Source organism: Cuculus canorus, chromosome 19 (assembly GCF_017976375.1).
Source record: "Cuculus canorus isolate bCucCan1 chromosome 19, bCucCan1.pri, whole genome shotgun sequence".
NCBI classification, from domain to species: domain Eukaryota; kingdom Metazoa; phylum Chordata; class Aves; order Cuculiformes; family Cuculidae; genus Cuculus; species Cuculus canorus.
In genome coordinates, this window is record NC_071419.1 from 6,449,758 (window position 1) to 6,475,234 (window position 25,477).

Here is a 25,477-nt window from a genome sequence, read left to right on the forward strand (position 1 = left end):
GCAGCAAGTTCTCTCAGGCCTTGTTGATAGTAAGAAATCTGGGGTTTGGGGTTTTTTTTCGGTACTGATGCCGTTCTGCTGATGTTATTAAAGGTACAGGCTGTTGCATAAGCAGGAGTTTGCGAGGCTAGAACAGAGCAAAATAAAACTGCCTTTAGTCAGCCCTGCTTCCACAACTGGTAGAATAAATAAGAAAGGCTTCAATCACTTAAATGGAAAACTAAGAACAAAAGAAAAACAGGAATGAAAGGTGTCACATAAGTTGGCATTAAAATGTTTCCGGACCTTTTTTTACATTCGAGGATCACAGCCAGTTTACAGCTCTCCCTCCTCCTCCTGCTTTTACGACAGCATTTCAGCTCCAGGCTTCATTCCAGTGCATCCTCCCTCCCCACCACTCCCACTTACAAATATATATTTCAATAGACTTTGGCTACATCGAATTCCAAAAGCATCATGGAACTGGTGCAATTGTCTTTTACGCTTCACCACAGAGTGCCACTGTCATGCCTCCCTAAGCCCTATTTTATAATGTTCTCACTCTTTTTTTTTTTTAAGTTAGACCGGCATCAGTAATTGTGTTGGGAACTCTGCATACCCGCTAAAGAAAAAAGTTACACAAACTGGATATATTGGTGCTTCATCGCATTGTTTCCAAGTCCCAGACTACTACCCTGTCATTCTAAAGGTGCAAGTGCCATCTTACAGAGGTGATAAAGTGATCATTACAAATCCCTTGGCATTTTCTGCACCAGCAGAAACACTCACACTGACAGATCCAATTTGTCTATAAAATATATTCTGCTTCCCTTCATCTTCCTTTTGCTTTTCAGAAGATGATAATCTTTCTGCAGTGCGTAATTCTGTCAAGTTCTCTGTGTGTGTGTTTGTATAATACGCTTCAGGATCCTTTGGGATCCTTGTTATACTTGGGATAATAGACCAATCAAGATGGGATATTTTTATTTGCCATTTGGGAAGTGGTTTTCACAGTGTGAGATGATTTGCAGGTCTGGTTAAGCTGACGGCACACAAATTCTCTAAATGGAGGTTAAATATATCAATAAAAGGAGTCCTTGTAAATCTGTCTTTCCTCCTGTTGCATGGCAGGAGCACTATTTCATTCACCACTCTTAAATTATATCTATACCCCAGTAAAGCTATGATTTGATCATTCAGTGTTCATAGAAATCAGGTATAAGAAATTAAAGTAGCATACTTGAAATTAAATAAAGTTACAGATTTTTGAAGAGCTGTCACCATCTCTCAGGCAAATGCTGCCTGCCTGCTTTACCCAAGTCCAACCCTGATGGTACTGAGTGGAATGTAACTCTGATTGCTGAATGTCCTTTTTTGAAACAACATTTCCACAAAGGACAGCCACTCTACTCAGACGAGTAATACCAGCCCGGAGCGCTTGCTGAGATAGCCACCTGCTTCATACGTACCAATTAAAATTCCAACAAGCGTTTGAGACACTATAAACACTATAGGTTGATCAAGTGATGCACAGAACAGATAAACAGTTCCTAGTCATGCATGGTTACTGAATATGGGGTTAAGTCATGGGATCTCAGCATTTTCTTCCATGTTTTCAGCACTGCAAAGGGTCAGCTACCTTTTCAGAGCAGCACGCCAGATTGTATGTTTATTTCTGAGACCGGACGGTGGGCATGCTGGTACAAACTCAGCAGGAACTCGCGGCTGCTGAGTCAAAAAGGAGAGAGACACTGCCAATCACCTTGTTGACAGCATCAAGCCTCCGTCCAAGTCAGAGGCTCCCAGCTGCCACCCTGTTTGGAGCACCATGACGGAGAGGAACGGGAATCCTGAGCCTTTCACAGATGCCTCTTTGGCTAGGCCATGGCTCTTGGCCCCGTGCCAGCTCCTGCTTGCCGTTCAAAACCTGCAGGCATGGTGTCTGTGCGCCCCTGTGGTGGCAGCGTGCTGACACAGGCCACAAAGCAGGCTTTCCCTGCGCTCCTTCCCACCTCTGTTACAACCGTTTGAAATCTTTGTCTCATCATTATCAGCATAGGAGTGAATATGGGACAGGCAATACCTGTATAGTGCAAGAAGTCAGACTCGGAATATTCAATAAGGATCCCTCAACTCTTAATTCTACAAAGTCTAACAGATCTATGATTTTAATGGTGATGGATTATTTTTATAATGTATCATATCTCTAGGTGTCACAGAACTTCGAATACAAGGCAACACATTTTCTGCCTGAAGTGAAAGTACGGTTTTCAAGGCAAAAAAGATTTGCAGGGACATTTGGGAGAGGGAACAGCAAAAAGGAGGTCAGAGATTAGAGGAGAGGCACAAGCCTTTTACAAACAGCACCAGAGAAGGAATAGGTGGAGGATTCACCCAGCTCGAGGTAATGCACCAAGTCCACGCAAGGACCTGAACCATCGTTACGCCACTGAGCATCTGGTTGCCTACCCGGACGCTGTTCTCAACTCTGAACAGTGGAGGTGTCCTGCCTTTCTGTCAGGTTTCGTTAGTGTGTGAACACTCAGTGTTTTAAAATCACAAATCTCTAACAAAAAGAAATAAGATGTGTACATTAGCAATGCATCCACAAAATATGCATCAGCTATGACTGAAACAGCGCTCTGCACTTTAGGTACTTGGGTCTTGTCCTCGTCTCTCCCCTAAATTCCCGGCATGATCTGGCAAATCATCTAACCCTCACACCTGAAACTTTCCCTATCAAAAAATGGTACCAGCAGTTCTCTGCCTTGCGGGGCTCTGGCAAGGGTAAAACAAATGCTTGTGGTATATTGTGAGAATGAGGTGAGTAACATCACAGCTAACACTGCAGATAAAAAGTTTGAGGAACAAACTACACCAGACTATTTGTGAACCTGAAGAGGGGTCCTTTTAAATAATGCTGCAGATGAAAGGGGCTTTCCAGTCACTTTCTTTTTGGGTAGTATCTGGATTATTTTTCTCTAGGGATATTTCCATTTAATGCAAAGCTTTGAGCCTCAGTGACAGAAACTTCCAGATCAGTACAGCACAAAACTTCACTCTCATGCAAATGACACTCGAGATCTAGTTCAAAATTAAACAGTATCAGAGTAACTCATCAGGTACTGTCTGTACCCAAATAACAAGCACAAAATGTCAGGATCAAGCTAGTTCAAACTCTGTACTACAGACCCCAGCTGATTTGAAGGCAATACAGGTAAGTACCCATACCTTGGCCAAACCAGGCTGGTCTTGCCAGGCAATACAGCAGGGTACAGGTTTGAATGAACAGTCAGGGAAACAGGATTAGGTCTTGCTGGTTCTTGTCTTCTTGGGGAGACAAGTAGGTTCTGGAGTGATGATGCTCTGATACAAACCCTTTTATTGTTTGAAGAGTTTTGTGTTTTGGCTGCTGTTTGTTTTTGGTTTTGTTTTTGTTTTTTTAATAAACAAGAATATGTTAAAAGTTCTGTTCCCCTGAACAGAAGCATCAGTCGGCAAAAGGCAACACCTTTGGTGCCATTGCAAGCCCCTCGCTTCCAATCTGAGACCAAAGAGCTCTTTCTCTTGTTCTTGTTTGAACTGTGCATGTTTTCTTCATCCTTACTTGCACCTACTTGGAGTGGATGGAACGGAGGCAAAGGTGTAAAACGGGAAGGCTGAGTTATGTCTCTTTTTGAGTAGAGGCTGCTGTTTCAGCTGTCTGGAGTCTCTACAGAGCTCAGCTGTTTCTTTTATCACAAATAGAGGACAGCTACTACACCCACTAATAGGTGAATGAGATGTAGCTTGTGATACTTGTGCTGCACCTTACTATTCTATCCCAGCCTTTTATCTGGTGCTTTCTTCCCCCCATCCCCTCCTGTTTCTTCCCACACTGCTTTCTCTTTACCTCAGCCTTCTTTTGTTCTTGTTTGTTTTCTGATGCCGATTGCTCCATTACATGAAAGTGAAAACTTACAAATACTTTGTCTTATGAAACAAAGAAGCAGCAGCACAGATCAGCACAGATCAGCACTGTAGTAAATAATAGCCACTTAGAGAGACTTAGTAGCCTCAGGTTAGTAACAACTCTCCCCCAGTTCTGATTTTACCTTATTTCCAAAGTAGTACTACTATGTCAAACCAAACCTGTTTGTGTATCTGATGCTGCCATGCCAGGAAAGGAAAAGCAAGATATGATTGATCAAAATACTATTGATAGACTGAAACCCCTGCAAATCAGAATTCTTGGAATAAAGAAGGTCAAAACTGCAGTTACTTAGAACCATCATTTTCTGGAGCTGTTTGCTCCTTTCTCATCTTCAGGGGAGTTGAAGTCCAGACATGCACCACGTTACAGGGAACATGTACTACATTTGCAGGAACTTTGCATATGATGTGCTGACAAAACTGATTTACTTTTGGTCTGTTTCACATATCCGTATTCCAGTTTTTCTTATCTCCCTTCGCCATCTCAAAAACCACAGACTTTTTCCTTAAATTCCCTCTGACAAGTTAGTTAAAGTTTTTAAATTGCAGTCTGCACTTAGCATTTTTATTATGATGCAGACTGTATATAAATTCACACTTGTGATATTTAGTCTACTCTCAAGCAGTAATATTCCTTGGCAGTTCTAATCATACCAATTAAAGATAATTTAGTGATGACTTAAGAAGATCTATTTATAGATGATAAATCATAAACATTAACAGCCTCTTAAGAAAAACTGCTATTTTGTTCAAATATTTAGTATCAGTTACTCAACACAAAGTAAATTGAGATTAAAAAATGCCCCAACTTCCTGCCTTTAACTATGTGCAGTAGAAAAACTCATCCTCCAATGCTCACTTTATGCACTTTTCATGGGATTGTTGAATTGGAATAGAAAATATATTGATTTAACTCATTCAGGGACAGATTATCTTGTCACTGTTTTGCATCTTCAGGCTGATCTCTTAAAATATAAGCATATTGCAGTTAAGTGCTGTACTAGGATTTCACCAACGACAGCAGCAGAGCACTGTTCTATGTCACAGCACAGTTCGTGGATGAACATGCTGGGGCAGAAGAGTATTTTCTCCAGAGAAGGGAGTGGAATCCTGCTGTGGCAAAAGCAGTACATTGTTTCCAATACTCCTGTATTTTAAAGCTACTTTGTAAATGGATGTTTAAAACAAGGTGGAAGCAGAGAGCTGAATTAAACATGAAGATGGTAGAGGAGCCTCAAACGCATGGCTACGGACACCTGGTTGAAAATACGAGAGTTCCAGAGCTGTGGCTTTGAGACGTTTCACTTGTGTTACTAGGATTTGTAGAAAAGGGCAGCAGAGTGTACTTCAAGTATTGTTGTGCACGTCCTGGCATTTGAAATGAGAGAAAACGAGCCATACCACAAAAAAAGACATAAAAAGTACCTTTCTTGGTCAAGCCAGCCGTCCCATCTGGTCCATGATTCACTATCCCTTGGCAGTGACCAGAAGAGAGGTGCCAGGAGCCTGCAAAAAGTGGGCAGCAGGCAACGGTCAGGCTTGCATCCTGGCACTGGGAAGCAGGCTCCAACTACCTGGCAGAGCTTCACAAGGTTCTGGAAATTCAAATTAACTCCTGTGCTAATCAGAGAGAGACGATGGGGCTAAAAGGATCATTGGTCCGGCCCAAGTATGAATTTATGTATTTATCTACAGCCTCCTCATCCTCACAGCAAAACATTCCTTCCTAAAATCTCATCTCAATCTCCCCTCTTTCAGCTGAAACCCGTTCCGTCCCATCCTATCCCTGTTCTCCCTGCTCAAGAGCTTTCCCGCAGCCCCTTTCAGCCCTGGAAGCTGCTCTAAGGTCTCCGCAGAGCCTTCTCTCCTCCAGGCTGAACAACCCCAACCCTCCCAGCCTGCCGCGAGGGTCCTCACGAACCAGAGGAGCCACAGCGGGTGCAGGATCTGAGCTCCGGGGGCTTCTCTCCTTGCTTTTGAAGGAGGGGACACTTCCCCTCTTTCTGCTTCGGTTTCGCCATCTGTAAGATGGCTGCAGCACCTCCTCACCCAATAACTGCCCCACTGTTTGTGAAACGTTTTAAACCGTTGAGGGCGGCCGCGCTCGGCCCCTGCACAGACGGACTGGCTCTGTGCCGGAGCGGCTCAACGCCCGGCGTTCTCCCCCGGCCCCGCGCACCGGGGCTGCCACGAGAGCCCCGGGCACGAGGGGCAACGCCGCCGCGCCATCTTAACTCCTGGCAACCCCCGCGCCCGCCCGCCTCTGTGGCAGCGCGGGTGAGGCCGAGGGGGAAGAAGGCGCCTCCCCATAGTTCAGCACTAACGGAGGCGCGGGCCGAGGCACTCGTTTGTACCGGAGCCGGCCCGCGGGCCCCCCGTGCCCTTCTCCAACATGGCGGCGCGCGACTCAGGTTGCCGCCCCGTCGCTCGCGGTGACGTCACGGGCGCGCCGCTCTCCACCGGGAGGCGCCGTCACCATGTTTGGGGATGTCGCGGCGCCCGGCGTGAACCTCGAGTCGCTGTGGAGGAGCGGCCGCGGCGCGCCCAGCGGGGCGGTGAGGGGCCCCGTGCGGCTGCGGAAGGCCCCTGCTGCAAGCGGGCACAGGCTGAGAGGGGCGTGGGTGGCGCCGGTCGGTTCGTCTGGGGGCTCCCGGCCTTCTCCCAGCCTCCGGAGGAACCTCGCCACCTTTCTCCCATCCTGGGACGGAAACCTCGCTACCTTCCCCCTTTCTCCCATCGTCCCCGTTCCATGCTTACAGCACGTGGCCCCAGTTTGGTGACTCGGTCATCTCTCATCCCAGGTCATGCGAGGCCACAAATCCATCACCAACGCTCAGCCCATTCCAGGGGTGCCCTGCTCTTACCCATGAGCCAGAAGTGCTTGAGTGCCCCTAGGAAATGCCAGGATGGGGCTTTGAATGTTCTGTGCAGTGCTCTTTCTTTGTTTTTTGCAGTACCCAATGTCTGTCTTCTTTTACTAGAAAAGCTGCCAGACTGGGAAAATCTCAACAGCAGAAGCTGCGGTACAGGCTTACACTTCCCAAGATGCTGGTGTGCAGACAGATCAGAGGACAGATGCTGTCCGAGACTTCCAGCAAGAACCCCAAGTAGATTATGCTAGCCTTCTGTCATTCCTTCAGAGAGTGGAGGATGGTGTTGTCAAAGAGCTGAACAAAAACTGGAAGAGCCGTGCCTTTGATGGCTTTGAAGTGAACTGGACAGATCAGAATGAAACAGTGAGTTGACAGAATTCAAATCCCTGTCATTACCCATGTGGTGCTGGTTGCAGTGGTTCTAACGTTGTTAGTTCTGTCTCTTACTGCTGCAATTTTTCTCGCCAGATTCTAATAATTAGGAATGCCTAGTTTTTTTCCCTAGCTTTCTCCCTTGCTCATGGCCTGGCCTTGCTTGGTAGAACTGTTCTTCCTGCTAGGGACTGCATTGCAGCAGTGTTGCGAGTGGGAAGCCTCAGTTGGTGTAGTCAACATTTGGTTTCCAGTAATCCCTTTGGAGCATGCCACACCAGCAGGTATCTAGGAATAGTTGAAGCTGGTGACTTGGCTGCTCTTCCTGCTTGGATTATATTGGTTTCGTGCACAGAGCTCAAGAGTAGCAGTGGTTTCCATCAGTCAGTATATGTTGGTGTGGTCATTTTCAAACCATTGCTTGTGAAGCCCAGTGAGTGCTGGCATCATAGCTGGGGGCTGTCGTAAATCCCGGTGGCACAGACTCCCAGAGTTGTGCAGCCCCTGGAGTGTGCAGTCTTAGAAGGGTAGATCCGAGGTGACAGCCTGTTTGGCAGGGTCACGTGCAGCTTTTTTTCCTCTCCTAGAAATTCAGCACCTTTTTCACATCTGTCTGTATGCCGCTGGGCCAGTGGGGAAGACAATGCTGTGACCACCCAGTCCTGCACTGGAGGGTGCACAGATCTCATTTCTCTGCGACTGGAGATTATTACTTCAGTGCTTGACTTTGGTCTCTTCTAGGTGGTGTGTTTGCATACGTTATCGTACCCGGAGGCTCGGAATCAAAACCTACAGGTTACCAGTGTCTCCTGGAATGCAACTGGATCCGTTATTGCCTGTTCGTATGGCCGGTGAGCATCTGAACAGATTAAGATTGCAGCTGAGGGCGATGGGACGTCTTAGGCTGACCTGGGTTATAGATAAGATTGCTTTCTCAGCAGTAATAAAAAGACATTTATATATATATATATATACACATACATACATACACACACCTTATGCAAGTTAAATAATTCATATTCAAAGAAACAAAATCTTAGGGCAGTCTTAAACTATGGCTCTTACTTCTGCCTCCCCTCAGCCCTGAAAATAGATGCATGAACTCCTACTGGTTCGTTTCTAGCTAGATTGTATTTGGAGAGAAAACATGAAGAGCAGATGCACTTGCAAATAGAGGAGGAAGAGGTTTGGAAGCCAGTGCTGAAGGTGGTGTTGCTTTAATGTGGTCTCTTAGCACCTCGGGTGAGCCTGGCACCCGTTTGTGCCTGTGGGCACAGACGTGATAACAGATGTTTAAGCATTTCTGAATTGAAGGTGAATGTCCACAGCAGCCTCTCCTTTCTGTGCCCCACTGCTGCCCTTATTCCTTTTTCCTTCCACTACCTTAGATTAAAAGCCCGTGCAAAAAGGATATCCTGAACCATAGGGGAGAATAAACCACAGCAAACCTGTACATTACCATTCCTTCTGCTCTCCCAGCCCACAGGTGCTTTCAGATGTAGATGTGGTTTCTGTGTTGAGGTTTCCCCTCGGTAGAATTCCCTTCCATAAGCTTGAGCAGTCTCTCTGAATCTGCAGCCCAGAACAAATGAAGCAACAGAATAGTGACTCATACCTGAGATTGACCCACAGGCGCTTTGTTCTGGAGAGCACTGACGCTTTCACTGTAGGTACTACCCTGCAGAGAAGATCCATCATCTCGTGATGCCTTCATCTCATTTTTTCTTCAAGCCACAAACCTGCACATTTAAATGACAAATTAGGCATAGCAGTGCTCTGCTGGGCTGGGGTTCTCTGTGGACCAGCCAAGGCAAGACACAGCTTTCTCCTCTTCAGGCTGGATGATGGGGACTGGAGCACGGAAAAATCCTATGTCTGTACCTGGAACCTGGACAGAAGAGGGTTGAATCCACAGCGCCCTGACCTAATGGTGGATGTTCCCAGTTCCGTCATGTGCCTGGCTTTCCACCCCTCCCAGCCTTCTCTGATAGCTGGTATGTTGCTCCTGCCTCAGATCCTGTCTGAAATGTGCCTTTTTTTCCTTCAGTCTGGATCATTTCTTCCCTCTGTCAGCTCAGCCTGAGATTTCTCACAGAGGTAATGGTGTTGCAGCTTCTCAATCGAAGGAAATCGTGCTCGCCAAGCTCAATCAGTGGCAGTGTTGCTTCTGAACTGGAAGTTACTGCTTTTTCAGTGACGTCTGCCTTTATACCATCTCCTTAGGGAGAGATGACAGGAGATTCAGCCCTGGGCATAGGCAGGAAGAGTGCATTTCTTGTGGCAGAGCTATATTCTCTCACGCCAGAGCGACTGTGCCCTGTGTTTTGCTGCCGGCTCTACGGAGCTGTGGGTCCGTTTCTTCGTTTGTGCGTTTGTTCTGAGCTGTAGGATGTCAAGTGTTTTATCTTTGCCCTTCCAGGTGGCCTGTTCACTGGGGAGGTGGTGGTATGGGATACCAGCAGAAGAGAGGACCCCGTGATCTGGAGGACGGGGATGACAGATGACACTCACACCGATCCGGTCTATCAGGTAACAGGACAGCGACAGTAGGTAGGGCTGGGAGTTGCTGTTGCTCCATTTCATACCTTCAGTTCTTACTCACCTTGCTGGTGCTCTACCTGAAGCGCTTGGTTAGGCCTCTGCATTTCAGTGGTTACATTCTCTTGCTGTTGGCTGCTTTTCTCCAGATCTTGTGACTTAAGAGGCATTTGCTGAACTGGGCACTCTGTAAAAATAACGTTTCTCTGTTCAGGATAAACAACAAGCAGGCCCGTTCCCATGCTGTAACTGTTGATTGGTGCAGATGGAGCCAACAGCACCTGTAGTGGTTTAAAAGTGTAAGCAGCCAAACATGGATCATTAGTGGAAAGATTAAGGTGACATGAGGGCTCACAGTGTGCTGTGCAGTCCGGCTTCCTGGTGGCCTTTCGGAGTCTGTGGCTTCAGGCAGGCTGTGTGCTGTCTCATCTGGAGTCAGGGCAGCACTGCTGCCTGTGACTGGGTGACAGTGCCGTAAATACCACGGCTCCAAAGCGATGACTGCGGAACTGCGGCCACTACGGCACAGAGCTCAGCCCTGCACGCCTACAGGGGTTTCACTCCCGGCAGGAGCCGGTGTGGTTCCACGATGGCCAGCACTGCTCCTGTGCTGGCAGCGGGTGGGACCACAGGCTGCTGAGCAGGGCCTGGCAGTCGTGACAGCCCCATCGGCTCACGGTGTTTGGAACAGGTTAACTGGGTACCTGACGCTGAGCCCAGGGCCCACGGGCAGCTGTGGAGCGTGTCAACAGATGGGAAGATCCTGGTGTGGAGGGAGGAGCGGGACGGCCGGCTTGCCTTGGCCGCAGGATTCGCCGTGATGGCTCAGCAGATCCCACGCAGCGCTCGGCTGAAGAAGGTGAGCTCAGCAGGTCAGAGAGGGCTGGCTTGACAAAGCCGCTCCTTACTCCAGAACTCGCCCCTCACACACGAACGGCTGGGAAAAGCCCCTTCTGAATGCAAACACTAACGCTTGAAACCCATCTCCTTTCCTCCACTGAAACCGCTCCTTGGAAGAGTGGCAGCGGCCAAGGCTTTGCCAAGCAGGGCTTAGAGGCCGAGCAGAGCTGTGACCACCGTAGCTGGTGCAAGCTGTGCTGTGAGCAGCTTACTGGGTCCCAGTAGGCTGGTGCGGCCGAGCCCCCCTCTCACCACAGCTTTCTTTTCTCGCAGTTCACCTGCGGCGAGGCAGCTGTGGGCATCACCTCGCTCTCTTTCTCACCCTTTGATCCCCATGTGTTTGTGGTGGGTGTGGAAGGCGGCTGCTCCCTGAGGTGCTCTGCGGCAGCCGAGGCGCTGGCTCTCCATCGGCCGGGCAGTTCCGTTCCCCTCAAAGCGCCGGCAGAACTTGCCTTCTCCCCACACGGTGGGCTCGTCTACTCCGTGAGCTGCTCGCCCTTCCACAGGCGAGTGCTGCGCGTTCACACTGTGCTGTGGGGACACAAACTGCCTTTTTCAGACAGCTGTGGGGGGAGTGGGGCTGTACGAATTCCAACAGGGCACCTGGCATTGGGAACTCATCCCAGCATAGGAGAAACAACGGCCTCGGGCTCTGGGGAAGCTGCTCACGTGAAGATGCTGCGTGTGGGCAAACATGAGTAATACAACAGCATTTGTACTGGGCAGCAGCTCCTGCCTTAGCGCAGCCTGGATGTTCTTTAGCCTGGAGAAGAGGAGGCTGAGGGGAGACCTTATTACTCTCTACAACTACCTGAAAGGAGGTTGTGGAGAGGAGGGAGCTGGGCTCTTCTCCCAAGTGACAGGGGACAGGATAAGGGGGAATGGCCTGAAGCTCTGCCAGGGGAAGTTCAGGTTGGATATCAGAAAAAACGCTGCCACCCTCTGTGGAAAAGGCCCCAAGCCATGTTTCCATGAAGCTCACTGACAGCCCCCGTTTGCATTGGGTTGGAATGAGACAAACAGTGCCCAATCTCTCCTCAGCAGCTCTGGCCCTCAACCTGCCACCGGCACTAGGCTGACAGCACGAGCCCTCAGTTAGACTTAATTGCAGGCAGTAACGATGCGGTGTGTCTGCAGCCCCCAGCCCAGGGGTAGTGTGGAAATCACTGCTGTAGGGAACATGTTGAGACCTTTGCAAAACACCAACATCATCCCAGATTATGATCCTCAATTGATTTTTTTTGTTCTGTACCTTTAGCAACGAGGCCAAGAGATGTTTCTTGCTTCCTCACCCCCAGGAACCTCTTCCTGAGCTGTGGGACTGACGGACAAGTTCACCTGCACTCCCTGCTGCAGCCAGAACCCCTCCTTTCCCTGCAGCTATCAAAGAAATACCTCTTCTGTGTGCGCTGGTCTCCAGTTCGGCCCCTGCTCTTTGCAGCTGCATCTGGGGAAGGCAAGTGACCGCAGGGACTGGTCCCAGTCAGAACATTAAGGCTGTGCTTTGTTAATTAGTATAAGACAATGGTATTGATTAGCATTCCCCACCACTGTTTGTATGGTGCAGTTACTGCAACGACATCATTTCTAACTTGCCAGACAGTTTCAGTCCCAGCTCTTTAGAGGACACTCTTTGCTGCTGCAACTCTGGCCCTTCTAACCGGGCAGGATTACCACCATGGCTAAAACTCACTTCCAGCTTCTTTAGTTTTGACATTTAGTTCTAGAGCCGATGGTTTAAAACAAAAAATTCTTCCCTAGGAAACCACCCGGACATTTTTGAGGTCAGACTGGGATTTCAGAGCCTGGCAAGCTGGTTCAGGTCCAAGAGCAGAATAAATGTGTGCTGTCCTGGAGCGATGCCGGCTGTCGCAGCCCAAACACCGTCAGGGGGACGGGGAAGCGGGTTAAGGGCAGCTCCCTGTTCAGAGCGGGCGGATTCTGAGGTGCAGAGCAACAATGAAGGTTTGTTCTGCAGGGGATGTGCACCTGGTTGACCTGGAGAAGAGCTCGCAGAAGCCTGCCCTGTCCCTGGCACAGGTGGCAGGCGGAGGCCCCGTCTACTGCTTGGAGTTCAACAGGCAGCAGCCCCAGCTCCTGGCGGCAGGGGATGCTGCCGGCACGGTCAGAGTCTGGCAGCTGAGCTCTGACTTCACGGAGCAGCAGCCCAGGGAAAAGACTCGGCTGGAGCAGCTGGCGAGCGAGATCACGGACTGAAGCAGCAGAACTGCTGCCTGGAGCTCCGCACTGCTCTGACTCGGGAAAGGTACGCACTCACCTCGTAAAACACCCACAGTGTTTTATACAGCCGTCACAGCCGGAGCTTCATCCACATCAATTAAACTCGATTGAACCATTAAAACCAGGATGATGTGGTTCGACCAGTAACTTTTATTGAAGCACACCGCAATACGTTTCTTTTCCCTAAGAGTTTAAGCTAAGCACTTAAAGGTTACATCATAAAGTAACATTGATTATTGTAGAGCACAATGAGGGAAGACACACATGCAGAGCTACAGCCAGCAAACGGGAGCGTGTTCTTTGCATCTTTCGGTGCGAGTGCTGTAGATCAATTCACAAAGAGGGAACGTGTGAATTCGATGTAGTCGTAAGCAGAAGGAAGCTCTCTGCCCTTGCCGTCCATATACGGCTTCATGTGAGAAATGCAGTAGTCGGCCTGTTCCCGGGTCAGGTTCTGAAAGAGAGAGCAGAAGTGGAGAGGGGCGCTGGGAGGCTGCTGCCCTCACCCCTCCCCAAGGGGTGCACCCAGCACGGAAACGCGGCGACTGTTGGCACTGTTTGGGTAAGGGCTGCAAGGCCTGAGCTGTCTTCCCACCACAGAGAAGACAGGACAGGTCAGCAATACAAGGATGCGTTGTGGCCTCTCTATTCCTCTCCCAGCTGGTGGGATTGGGGCAGGAAAAACCTGCTGTCTTGGCAGGGCCATGAGGGGGAGGGAGATGTTCCTGCTGGCTCAGTTTCTCCTCTGAATTGCTGTCTGGAGAAATGTCTCCCTCCCGTCTCACAGATGAGTTTCTGGAGACTGACACAGGGAATGCGCTCCCTCCATGGGCCTCCCAGTAGCTCCCGTTCCACCCATCCCAAGCAGTTCTTTGGCAGTTAACACTTCTTGCCAGAGCCAAGGAAGCCACTGAGTGGGCAGCGCTGTCACCTCATTCCTGCGCTTGCTGCCACAGGTGCCCTGGCAGGTTTAGGACTAACCCAACCTCTGAGCACTTCGTGCTGTCTCTGTGATCATTCCATAAGGGAAAAGCCTCTCCCCGTCCTTCTCCCACGGGACACAGCCAGTGCTCACCTGGTAGAGCTCCTCCTTGGTCACATAGGGCTTCCCCTCGGAGCTGAGGGCACGGAAAGCGCTCTCGATCTCCTCACTGGATTTCACATTCTCTGTTTCCCGGCTGATCATGAATGCCATGTACTCCTGCAGCGAGACGTGTCCATCCCTGCCGGTGAAACAAACCATGTGGGAACAGAACCCAACCCTCCAGCAATGCCCTGAGCATAGTGCTTCCGCGCCCTCCCGAGCGGCATTGCTGGGAGGGGTGAAGAGGCCTAACGGAGGAGATGGCCAACACCAGCTCATCTACTGTCAACTCCTTCACAAATGTCAGCCTTCCCTTCCTAAAAGCTATTTTACAGGAGCTGCTGTGAGAACAGCCATTGCCCCTTTGCAACGACGTCAGTTCTTGGTGTGCAAAAGACCTCCCAGCAACTCCCCAGAGGACACGGACCTAAGGCTTTGCAAGAGAGAAACAGAGGGTGCCACCCTTGTACCTGTTGGGATCTACGGTGTCAAGAATGGACTCGAACTCTGGGTCGGGCTCTCCTTCCTCAACCATGGGCAGGTCATAGCCCAGGGAGCGCAAGCAAGACTTGAACTCCTGGTGGTTCAGTCGTCCAGATTTGTCCTTGTCGAAGTGCCTAAAAACACAAAATTGAACCCACATTGTAAGGTGTCAGTTGTTGAGTACCTGAAAGCTCTACTGTGGGCTGAAAACTGAGTAGATACCAGCCCACTCTGGACAAACAAGCAGTTGTATCTAACGTATGTAAAAGTAAAAGCACAAGTTCTTTGCTTAAAAAGCATCCAGACTGGCTCTATTCCCAGCTGGAATAGAGCGAGTGGCTCTCCCAGTTCCTGCACCACAGGCGGCTCTCAGGGAGCTGTGGCTGCACCCAGCTGGCAGTGGGTATCTCCACAGGCTCCTGCCGTCTGGCAGGGATCAGGGCAGCTCGGCACAAAACCAGGCAGACAACAAAGGAGCTACCGCAGATGAGGCAGAGAATCCTGGGAACAGGAGCCACCCACGTGCCAGAACCATCTAACGCGCATTCCTCCAGCGCACTTTCCCTCCGACTCACTTGAACATCATGCTGAATTCCTTCAGCGCCTCCTCGGTGACTCCGGTCGTGTTTCTGGAAAGGAAGCAGCAGAGCTAGTGAGCGGTTCCTGAGCTGCAGGACCTGTTGGGGTCCACCTGCCGGCAAGGATGCAAGCAAACACCACCCTGTATCACCACCGTCCAAGCAGGATAAATCGGCTTCCCCACAATGCCAGTGGCCAACAGGAGCTGTTTCCCATAGCCCAACCTCAACCTCTGGAGAGGGACAGCAGGCAGGGGGGATTCCCAAGCTCCCTACACCCCTCAGAGCACAACAGAGGCTCGTAAGCACAGAACAGGGTCCCTGTCCTTTATGTGCCTGAGTTAGAGAGGCTTTGCGCTGCCCTGGGGCCACTCCTACCGAGCCTGGATCTGCTGCTCCAGGTTGTGCTGCATCCTCATCCCCAGCTGGTCGAGCTGGTCCCACTGCTGCGCCAGCCCCACAGTGCTGTGTTCTGTGTATTTGTTGTCCAAGATAAGGGCCTCTTCCATGGCTGCCCCAAGGTCCTCAATCTTCTTCAGCTGGCTCCTCATAGCTCGGATCTCCTGGTGTTTGCGCTGCCGGGAGGAAGGGAAGAGAACGTGAAGGAGTGCAAAAAATCCTAAAGAAGTCAGAGCACATGCTGGCACGTATCCAAAATGATGTTCCTCTTCATCCCCACTACCAGAAATCAATGAGGCTTGTGAAACAGTTTGTGAGACAAACCCCCCGTCGTATTAGGAAACGTGCTGCATCCTCTGCCCAATGCCACTTGTTCAGAGAAAGGAACAAAAGGAAAACTATATCAGAACATTGTTTAATGGCTTGTGATAGCAGCAGACACATAAACAAATCACCCCAGAGGTCTCCTCAGCACTCAGAGCGTGCACAGGCAATAAGATGTTGCCAACATACAGTCGCGGGTGTTTCCATCCCCACGCTATGTTCCCAGTCATCGGCTGGGACAGGGGCATTAGCAAGAGGGGAGCATTGCTTACTTTAGTAGCTTCCAGCTGCGATTCCAGCGTTCCCGATTCCTCCACCATACAAGACCTAAACACAGAACCAGAGTGAGAAAGAGCACTTATCCCAGAAAAAATGGCAGGTGGGGCTTGAAATTAACAGTTCTTCCTTGAAAGGATCAGTGCTTACAACTGTATCGTTCTCCTGTAGATATTTAAACTCTGATTTTGTGTTTTATTCTGACTCATCCTATTGCAGGGTGACACACGTGCATCTTATCTGATTGTTACTTCTTTCTATAGTTAATTTCTAGCCCCATTTGAAAGGCAACACGATCAGCAGCCACACTTCATGCCAGATCCAAAGCACTCGCTGTACTGGCCCTAAGAGGATTAGAAAGGCAGTGCAGTCCCGCCCCGTGCCCAGCACACACACGCACACACTCCGGGTGATTGGCTGGGGGCGGCTGTTTGCAGTCCGGTACAGGAGCTACAGGAGCGTTACACAGGGTTAAAAAGGGGGCAAGAGACCTGGTTTGGTTTAAAAGCGATGGTGATGTGGCATTGTCTCTGCAGAGAACTGCAGGCCTCTCCACACAGCAGGGAGCGGTGGACAAGTGCCTTTTCACCCCACCTCTCTTCACCAGGAGAAGCTGAGGCACAGCCGCTCCTCAGTCCCATTTCCACACTGAGCTGCTGGGCTCGCTGCAGCCCCCACCCCACCACTGCTGTGATGGTCACCAAGCTCTGCTTCACACGGACAGGCTGCAGGAAGCCTCTGGACGCTGTTTTTTTTTCCCCCCAGGGTCCTAAGCCACCTTTAAGCAGCAGCGTTTAAGAACCTCTCTCCTTCCTCTGTGTGTGGGGAGAGTTGATAATGAACAACAGCGAGTCAGGCACTGTACAAGGAGAGGGGCTGCCCTCTCCTCCACCTGTCGTATTTGGGTTCCTCAAGCTGGTATGGAAGGCACTAAACCCGGGTTTGTGCCTCTGTGGGATCTGTCCTTCCTAAGCAGGGGGTTTGAGGGGCTGAATCACTGCAGCAGTGACAGCACACCACACCTGGGGTGTTTCTCACCTGGGATTAGGGCTCAGGTTCAACGCACGCCTAAAGAGACAAAGCGCACGCCCCAAACCCTGAGCAGGAAGCTGGGAACCAACCGTGAAAAGAGTCAACAGGAAAACAAACCTCCAAGCATCTCTAAGCCGTGAAAGTTAGTTGGAAGGAAAGCGAGCCTTGGAATTAAAGAGTGCATTTGAAAACCAACGTGAGGTAAGAAAATAAAGAGGAAAAAACCTTCCAGATAGATCATCCCCAACTTCATACTGATAGACACGAATGACACGACGGTACGCTATGCTAGTCAAAGGAAAGAAACCAGGTAAGTTCCAAAAAGGAAGAAAGAAAGCAGAGGGAAGAACACACCCAACCATGGCCACTGCACTGGAGCCACACTCCAAGCTGGCACCACCTCGCAGCAAACACAAGCACGTACTGAGTGAAGGGAAAAGCGTTCAAGTGCTGGTCGCATATACGCAAAAATAACAAGTTATTTCTGTGCAAGTCACACGCAAGCGAGTCTCAGGAAGAGACTAAGTCTTGCAGTTAGCTCATCCAGATTCTCTAAAGGTATTCTTCTGCTTTAACATGGAATTCCTCAGTCTCCCTCCCCCAGACAGCACCAGGCACACACAAGTGGTGCCGGCTCACGGAGAAGCAGTGTGCACACAGCAGCTTTCTTCTCAAAGCGCCTCCGAAGCTCTGCCTTCCCTCTTGCCAAGGGAGGCCAAGCGCAGCTGCTGCCCCTCGGGGCTCAATCTGCGTTTTTCATTTGTTCACGCAGAATTACGGACAAACTCCGCTTGCTGTAGCGGCAGCCCTCGGGTATATTGTTCAACAAAAGAGCCTGGGATGGCAATCGCCAACTCTGACCCCATGTCTTTTAGTAAATGGCTCCTTTCTGTTCGTTCATTCTCAGACACCAGAACTAAATCTACAATGCTGCTTTACAAAGAAGCAGGGAATTTGGTGTCTGTTCCAGGAAAATCTGCCTGGTTCCAATGAACTGTGCAACAAAATTGGGGCAAAGTATTTTTATCTGGCAGAAATAGCAGAACCCAAGGCACTGCGATCATTACAGAGCGAATAAGAAGCGCAGTTATCTGCGGAGACTCCACTCTTTTATTCTGAAGAGCCTTCTCTGTGTAAGGCCCGGCCCCTCCCTGGTGCTTGGTGCAAGGCTGACATGCAGGCCCTGCCCGGCCTGTATGCTGCTCGTTAGCGTTGACACCAGGGCTGCTTACAGAGCCACTGCTGGGCTGCAGGTTGTTGATACTGGAGAAAATGCAAGGGGCAGAGCTCTCGGAGGGGTTGGCAGCTCAAGGACACCATGAGGACATTTACAAAGCTCATTATTTCCTCCCACTTCTGGAGAAATGGCCAGTGCGCGTCCTCACCAGGAACTATTCCATGGACACAAAGTAGACTTAAAACCCAGGCAAGCTCTCATTTCCTCCTATCAGGAATGTCTTTGCGAGGCACAGTTATGTGACAGATTAAAAAATGGGCCACTCTTATTTGCATATTAAAGAGCTTTTAAACTAAATAATTCCAGTAAATCCTCTTCATTGGACTTTTCCCTCCTCCTGACCAAAAATGGCCAAGATCTGCGGCTTTAATTGTTCTGAGAACAGTTATAATGGAAAAGTTAATTTCACTAAGGAAGTTTCTGAAAGCTGGAAAACCAGGAACGTCAGCCATTTTCCAAAGGCAAAACATTCCACGTTCTCACAGATCTCGTCAGATTAACAGCCTTTTATACTTGTGCGAGCCCTCAGAGAGCAAGAACAAACGTTCCAATTTGCACGACAGGCCAGCGGCTGCCCATTAATAATTTCCTCTGCTTTTGACTAGGAAATGGTTGTGTTTGTACTTGGTCTGCTCCAAAATCTGGTTTCCTGTGCCTGTACCAGAGCCACAGAGCTGAGCTTTTCAAATAAAAGGGGTTTCAGCGCAGCTTTCACAAGCGAAGTAATGACAGAAGAACACACACAAACAAAGCAGAACACATCACCCAACATTTAAGGATATAAAATTCAATACTAACCCATCTAGCAGGTAAGTCCTGTGGAATGTGAGGATCCAGACATCAGGCAGCAGGACAGAGACAAGACAGTGAGAGAGGGACAGATTTGGGTGGGAAGCAAACATCAAAAAGTTAAAAATTGTATTTATATTCCGTTATTTCATGAAGACACCTACAGAACCATTTGTAAACGCACAAAGACAGAGAATCACAGGATTACATGAAAACAGAACTCGCCTCCTCTGAACCCCAACCAGGGCTAAGCACCGCTAACTCTCTTTTCTAGCAACTCACTCCTCAGCCTCAAGACTTTATTTCTAACGCAGCTGTTACACCCTTCCTCCCTCTCCCAGGCGAGGGTATCATCAGACCCAGGGCAAGTGATTACAGAGTGGCCTCCAGCTTTTTTCACAGCTGCCTTCTGCACAGAAACTCCCTCGAGGTTTCCAATATTCTATTTGAAACACAAGAAACGTTAACAGAAACATCACCGGCACTTCAGTCACCTTCTAGTGACTGGTTCCCCCTGCCCCCCACTGTGCCTCAGACTAGTTCAGCAATAACTGGAGAAGAGTCAAGTCCTGGAGAACTGGAATTACTGCAGGAAAATTAACTTGGAAGCAGAAACATTTTTAAAGTACGGTGTTTCAGGGCTTCTCCTCTTCCTTGTGGCTAACAGGGCCTCCCCTCAAATCTCAGCTGCAGGAAGTAAGTCCCAAGTGGCTGTTTCTCAGCAGGAGACATTTACAACTGAGGCTGACCAGAGAGATATAGGACAGATAGAGAGATTAGCTGAGGAGTTCCCTGAGGGCAGCTCCTGGGAAGACAAACTATACCTGGTCTCCTGAATCCACTGATGGAAAGCATTAGCATGCTGAGCAAATTCCTGGCGCAGTTTGTCGTTTTCTTCCTGCCTTCGCTGCTCCTTCTGCAGCTCCAGTTCACGTTCCTGAGAAAAGAACAAAAATAACATCAAAGAGAGAAATAATAAGATTGCCCTTGTCAAACGCCCAGAGCTGCACACCAGCACAGTTCTGTAGCTCAAAACAAGACTGAAGGCGCAGTGTGCCCTGGGTATCCAGACAACATCATCTCAGATGACAACACAGAACATTCCTACCGCGGTCTTGAGAACTGAAACTGAACCAACAGTTACTTTTACCAGATAACAAGGATGTTAAACACTTCACAGTTAGAAAATGAGGGACATGTGCTCTGTCTTTTGAAAGACTGCAAACACAAGACCACAGAAACAAGTTCATAGCTAATGGAACTTTTTCTTTGCTCCCTAATCTTGAGGTGTTTCCATCTGTAGGATTGTAACAAACTCCTGTACTGATTATCTTTGAGGATAACTTCCAGGGACAAACTGAAAGGTCATAACCCACAACAAGAATCTCTCTCTGTGACTTGCCTTGATAATTTTCTGCAGATTCCTCCAGGTTTCCTCAAGAGCCTCCATAGTGAACCAAGTGTAGGGGTTGGAGGCTACGCGGAAGCTCTTGATCTGGCGATCAAGCTCTGCCAGCTGGTTGAAGTCAGCTTGGGCAGAACTAAGTGAAGAACGGAAAGCATCATGAGCTTCTCGCAGTGCTTTGATCTCTTCCAGCGAGTTACAGCGCACAGGATCTGTCAGGTCCTCTTCAGCGTTCTCAAACCAACTGTTAAAGGCAGATGCCTTCTTTGCAAAAGTCAGGAACAGATCCTCAACCTTGAAAAGAGAAAATAATCCATACATTCAGTTCAGTTATGCAGTAATGCAAATATCCCTTATGCGCCCATCTGGAATTAACACCCATCAGTGACAGTTTGCCTTCAGCACTTATTTCTTGCAAACCAAAAAAACTCTTCCAGGATCCTCAACAATCATTAGCTGCAAAGGAAAAAGTTGCAGAAGCCCAGGAGGTTGTGCGTTTCTTTCAAAGAGACCCATTAGATTTTTGTAGCTCCATGGCATGGCCACTCACCTTTCTGAAATGCTCCTGAGCCTCCAAGAGTTTCTTTTTCCTGGCAGCAGAATTTGCAAGCAGCTGATTCCAGCGTTTCATCAAGGAAGCATGCCGAGCCTCGATGGCCTTTGACTGGATGTGCTTGGCTGCTAGGAGCTGGTCTTTCAAAGCAGTGATGTTTGCAATTCCCTCCTGCTGGAAAGCCTGAAGTCCAGCATCAAATGTTTCCTGAAGCATTAAAAAAAGAACAAAATGTTTCAGACTGTATTTTTTTTTAACTGCTAGATATCCTGCACATTTCAGACATACATACCAGAGCCCTGGGTATTGTGGAAGAGCTCACTTCCCCTCCCCATCGCCGAGGAGGTGGGAAACAGCCCCAGCACTAACCTGTTTGGTGAGTAGTGTTTGCACTGAAGAGAGGTCACGTCCATAATCATCAGTCTTCAGACTGTTCTCCTTTTCACCTGGAAAACACAACAAACTCAGTAAGAATATCAATATCCATCTCAAACATCCCCTCTATTCCAAATCAGGTGACCTCTGGGTTTGGGTCTGCTCATTACAAGGGCAAGCGTGGAGCTATTTGAGATCTAATGAAATGAAAGAGCGTTTCAAATGCCCTCATGACAGGGCACTGTCTCTCAATACAGAACGTACCTATCCATGACTCCACTACATCCGCTTTCCAGTTGAACTGAAGGAAGGCAGAGTTCTCATCCAATTTGGCTTTCCTCTGAGCTGCTGCTTTCTCCAGATCTGACACCTTGCCCCTGAGGCCCTTCATCCTGGCAGTAATACTCTCCACGTGGTGATTGTTCTACACGACAGGAGAAAAAAGTATTCATAGCACATGATCTTAAGGGTCTTCCGAGGGATCCTGTAAGCTGGTGACACAGCCAGGACTTGAACTGAAAGGCTTTGTCCAAGGAACAGTTTTAAAGCACTTAACAGAAAGAGCTTAGATTCAAAAAATGAGTCAGAGCTCTTTTCTGAGAGATGGCAACCAGTCCTCAGGGAAAAGCAAGACTGCCTTGAAAAGAAAGTGTCCTGGGAGGCTTTCGAAGGGTTTTCTTTACCAGTTTATGCTCACCTTTTTAATGAGATCCTCTCCATTAGCACAAACATCGTTCACTCTGTCTTTGTGGACAGTAAAATCTGTCTCGAATGCTTCATGCTTTTTCAGCAAGCCCTGCAAACACCAGACAATCACTTTTTAGAATAATTTCTCACCACTTAAAAAAAAATAATCTATTGTTGCAAATCAGCAAACAAACTTTTTCTGACAAAAATGATCGCAGCACAACTTGCTGTTTTTCTGTGGACAAAAGGAGACTGATGCTGACTTTCAAGATAACTCCAGCCGTTTGAATGAAGCAGGACTGCCCATCAAAGAGCAAGATGCAAAGCTACACCAAGTCAGTTCTACAGGCAATAACACTTGGGATGCTTTTATAGAATGAATTCACGTTTGTTTGGTTTGGTTTTTTTTTTTTTTACAAAGTAGGCCTTCAAAAGGGACCAACAATAACCTCTAACTCAGAAAGACAATTAAAGAAAAGGTTCATTAAACTCTAACCAACAACAATGCACCAAGAACAACAAAGAGATGACAACTTTCTGCCTACCTGGATAGCAGCAAGGGTGTCCCCATAATCTTCGCTGGCTACCAATGTCATCTTCTCATTGATCCAGGCTTCTTCTTCCTCAACATTTGCTACAAACTGCTGGTACTCCAGGGACTCCTCTAGACGCTGACCCCTGTTCGGGAAAAGAAACATAAAATTAGTCCCAGTGTTGCTTTACGGCTTTTAGATACAAGATGTAAAAATGAACTACAGCAGCAAAACCAGAGAACGCAGAGCCTGAACCCTCATCACAGCGTCTCGCACGCTTCGTTCTTCAGCAGCAGCCTGCAATGTCCACAGCTCTAGAGATTCTCCAGGCCACAAAGCCTGCAGCCAGAGAAGGGCTAAAATGAATAATTTTCTCCAGCTTCTAGTCAGAAAAACAATCTAGCAGTGGACTGAGGCCAGTTCATTTCAAGTCTATGGTTTCCAGCCGGTGCAAGAAAAGGCTAAACACAGCAACAACTCATGTTTCTGCCGAGGAACGTTATCCCTAAAGCTCTCTTCAATAGTCTCCTGGATATGGCACTGCTGACTAATGACCCATACCTAAAACCCTGAAATTCAGTAGATCCAGTCATCACTAGTTTGCAAAATTGTTATAATGAATACTGAATTTTATAAAACCATGTCTCACACACCTCGCAGCTGCCAACTGCTTTAACTCTTTCCAGTGATCCACAAACTGAGCCAGTCTCTGCTGTATCTCCTCCTTCCCAATCGTGTTATCATCCGAAAGCTTCTTACCAGTGTCCAGAACACCCTGCAAAAGCAAAACCACTCGGTTAATGGAAAGTCACTGGCTTTCCCGTTTGCCACAGGCAAGAAAGATGTCTCTTATAGAGGATCTGTCAAGGGGTGAGGGGTTTACCTGGATAGCAGGTTCATGGGCAGCCAATTCTGCTTCTAAGCGCTTGTGCTTTTTCCTAAGGTTCTGCACACCAGTAAGGTCTCTGCCATAGTCCTCAGAGCTAACCAACAGCTTCTTCTCTCTGAATTGGAGAAAAGAGAAAGAGATAAGTGCGAAAATTACTTCTATAGGTCAAACCTGACAAAAGAAAAAAAAAGCCAAACCCCAAACCACTGCAAACAAGAGAACACTGCCCAAAAATCTTGGATCTAAGAAATTGTCTACATGAATTATCAGCAAAAAGCAAATGGCCCCTGACAGCACATTCAGGGGAAACGTGCAGGGAAAAGAAAGGCAGCAGCAAAGGGCCCATAATTTCTCACTAAAAGACAGTTTCTCTGTACTGCCTCCTTTCTAAGACTCATAACTTTTGTAAGGTTTACTTGCTGTTGTCCAATTTTATTTCCTTATTTTACAAGCATAAAAAAAAAGTGCTCCAATTTGAATGATGTCAATCAAGCTCCCTTCTTTCCCTCTTCCCAGGACACTATTACCAATAAGGAAAGAGCACTGGATTAATCAGCTGCCTAGAACAAGGGAAGTACTTCAGATTGGAAAAAAAAAAAAAGTTTGATTTTTTTGCTAGGAATTTTCCCCAAAAGAATAGAGTCAAATTCCAGCTCTCTGGTCTGAACAGCATTACTTTTTCCAGTACCAAGCTTTCTTCCCTGGGGCTCAAGCACAGAACACACTAGATAAGGAGACACTTTGAATACAGCTTTCCTGACTGGGGGCAAAGGTGATTTCCTGTGGAAAAGGCAAGTTGTGAAACCATACTACAAACTATGAATGTTTTAGCAAGCCGGTGGTAAGCATGTGCCCCCACGCCAGAGCCTAGAACTTCAAAAATACGCACTTGATCCAGGACTCCTCATCATCCATGTCACGGAAAAACTGATGCAAGCGGTGGGACTCGTTCAGCTTTGCACGTCGGGCAGCTGCCATACTCTTAATCCTCTGAAAGCGTCCATTAATAGTCTCACGTTTATCCTTCACCTGGGATGTATCAAAAGCACTGCTGGTCATCAAACTGTCGGCCTGACTGTTCAGGTCCTTCAGACGATCCTGGAAACAAAGGTGAAAAAATGTGTGAATTGCTTGAACGTCACTGCATTTGCTATGTCAATATAAAAAACATAACCCGACTGCTCTGCAGTCACAGTTTTTAATGAGAAAACACGTTGCAACAAGTCCAGGACAGCAGTGTACACCAAAGTGGTATCTGTAAAATTTGCTGATGACTATTATTTATCTTCTAAAACTAAAAGAGAAAGCAATACCTCATGAGCAGAAATATCAGCTTCCAGTAACTGGTGTTTCTTCAGAAGGTTGTTAACTGATGCCAAGTCCTTCCCATAGTCTTCAGATGCCAACAAAGCCTCCACCTGGGGGCAGAGAAGGAAAAACAGGATGGAGAGTGAGTTGTGTTTTCACAAGACCCTTTAATTAAAACTGTGCAAATGAATTCTCTTCTCCATTTCCTACAGTGTGGATAAACCTTTGCCTCGTCACCTGTTCAATTCCTGACAGGTTCTATGCAAATATATTTCTCATCTTATTGTTTATGAATAACAAAAACATTCACAAGATTTCTTTTCTAGCCATCAAAGATTTGTTCAGAATAAATCTAGACCTGCTCCACAAAATCCATCATCAAAGGGAATAAAAAATTAGAAAAACAAGTCTTGCAAGTAAACAATCCCAATCTCATTTACCTCTGAAAGCCAGAAATCAAAGTCCTTGATTCCAGTATTGAAATTCTGTTGCTTATTAGCTTCTTTCAGTTTCTGACTCTTCTCCGCTGATTTCTGTACCAGGAATTGCCACTGGTCAGCCAGGGCAGCCAGGCGTGCCTGTTATAAAACGGGAAAGATAAATGCTACAAAAAAGTTCCGATAAATACAAAACCAGAATAAGGTAGAAGT

The 25,477-nt window shown here is 48.1% G+C and overlaps 2 protein-coding genes across 12 annotated transcripts in view; one reads left to right on the top strand and one right to left on the bottom strand.

Annotated features, from left to right (window-relative positions):
* Window positions 1-6,378: 6,378 nt before the first annotated feature.
* DYNC2I2 (dynein 2 intermediate chain 2) lies at window positions 6,379-14,431 on the top strand. 3 transcript variants are annotated; one of them, XM_054084466.1, is made up of 10 exons: window positions 6,379-6,506; window positions 6,933-7,187; window positions 7,938-8,047; window positions 9,033-9,190; window positions 9,616-9,725; window positions 10,426-10,593; window positions 10,908-11,140; window positions 11,933-12,090; window positions 12,613-12,900; window positions 14,295-14,431. In XM_054084466.1, the coding sequence occupies exons 1-9, from the start codon at window positions 6,429-6,431 to the stop codon at window positions 12,849-12,851; spliced, it is 1,509 nt and encodes a 502-aa protein (XP_053940441.1). In that variant the 5' UTR covers window positions 6,379-6,428; the 3' UTR covers window positions 12,852-12,900; window positions 14,295-14,431. The 3 variants fall into 3 exon arrangements, with proteins under 3 accessions (XP_053940441.1, XP_053940442.1, XP_053940440.1); XM_054084467.1 differs by having other exon boundaries at window positions 14,284-14,386; XM_054084465.1 differs by lacking the exon at window positions 14,295-14,431 and having other exon boundaries at window positions 12,613-12,999.
* Window positions 13,006-25,477, bottom strand: part of SPTAN1 (spectrin alpha, non-erythrocytic 1) — a 51,096-nt gene continuing 38,624 nt past the window's right edge. For 4 of the 9 annotated variants that reach the window (XM_054084457.1, XM_054084458.1, XM_054084456.1 and 1 more), the window contains 20 exons: window positions 25,268-25,405; window positions 24,833-24,937; window positions 24,409-24,617; window positions 23,514-23,634; window positions 23,284-23,405; window positions 22,643-22,775; window positions 22,108-22,206; window positions 21,675-21,834; window positions 21,405-21,481; window positions 21,033-21,242; window positions 20,480-20,776; window positions 19,902-20,014; window positions 19,087-19,104; window positions 17,277-17,339; window positions 16,016-16,070; window positions 15,399-15,595; window positions 15,018-15,071; window positions 14,430-14,576; window positions 13,951-14,098; window positions 13,006-13,329 (listed from right to left, as the gene is read on the bottom strand). In XM_054084457.1, the coding sequence (XP_053940432.1) occupies window positions 13,204-13,329; window positions 13,951-14,098; window positions 14,430-14,576; window positions 15,018-15,071; window positions 15,399-15,595; window positions 16,016-16,070; window positions 17,277-17,339; window positions 19,087-19,104; window positions 19,902-20,014; window positions 20,480-20,776; window positions 21,033-21,242; window positions 21,405-21,481; window positions 21,675-21,834; window positions 22,108-22,206; window positions 22,643-22,775; window positions 23,284-23,405; window positions 23,514-23,634; window positions 24,409-24,617; window positions 24,833-24,937; window positions 25,268-25,405 (2,592 nt within the window). In that variant the 3' untranslated portion in view covers window positions 13,006-13,203. The remainder of the gene's footprint in view (window positions 13,330-13,950; window positions 14,099-14,429; window positions 14,577-15,017; window positions 15,072-15,398; window positions 15,596-16,015; window positions 16,071-17,276; window positions 17,340-19,086; window positions 19,105-19,901; window positions 20,015-20,479; window positions 20,777-21,032; window positions 21,243-21,404; window positions 21,482-21,674; window positions 21,835-22,107; window positions 22,207-22,642; window positions 22,776-23,283; window positions 23,406-23,513; window positions 23,635-24,408; window positions 24,618-24,832; window positions 24,938-25,267; window positions 25,406-25,477) is intronic. The other 5 variants (XM_054084464.1, XM_054084463.1, XM_054084460.1 and 2 more) reach the window with 2 other exon arrangements.

Coding starts and splice junctions, on each gene's coding strand:
- DYNC2I2 (XM_054084466.1), top strand. CDS start 6,429: ATGTTTGGGGATGTCGCGGCGCCCGGCGTGAACCTCGAGTCGCTGTGG. Junction 10,594..10,907: donor GCAGCGCTCGGCTGAAGAAG/GTGAGCTCAGCA, acceptor CTTTTCTCGCAG/TTCACCTGCGGCGAGGCAGC. Junction 11,141..11,932: donor AGCTGCTCGCCCTTCCACAG/GCGAGTGCTGCG, acceptor CCTCACCCCCAG/GAACCTCTTCCTGAGCTGTG.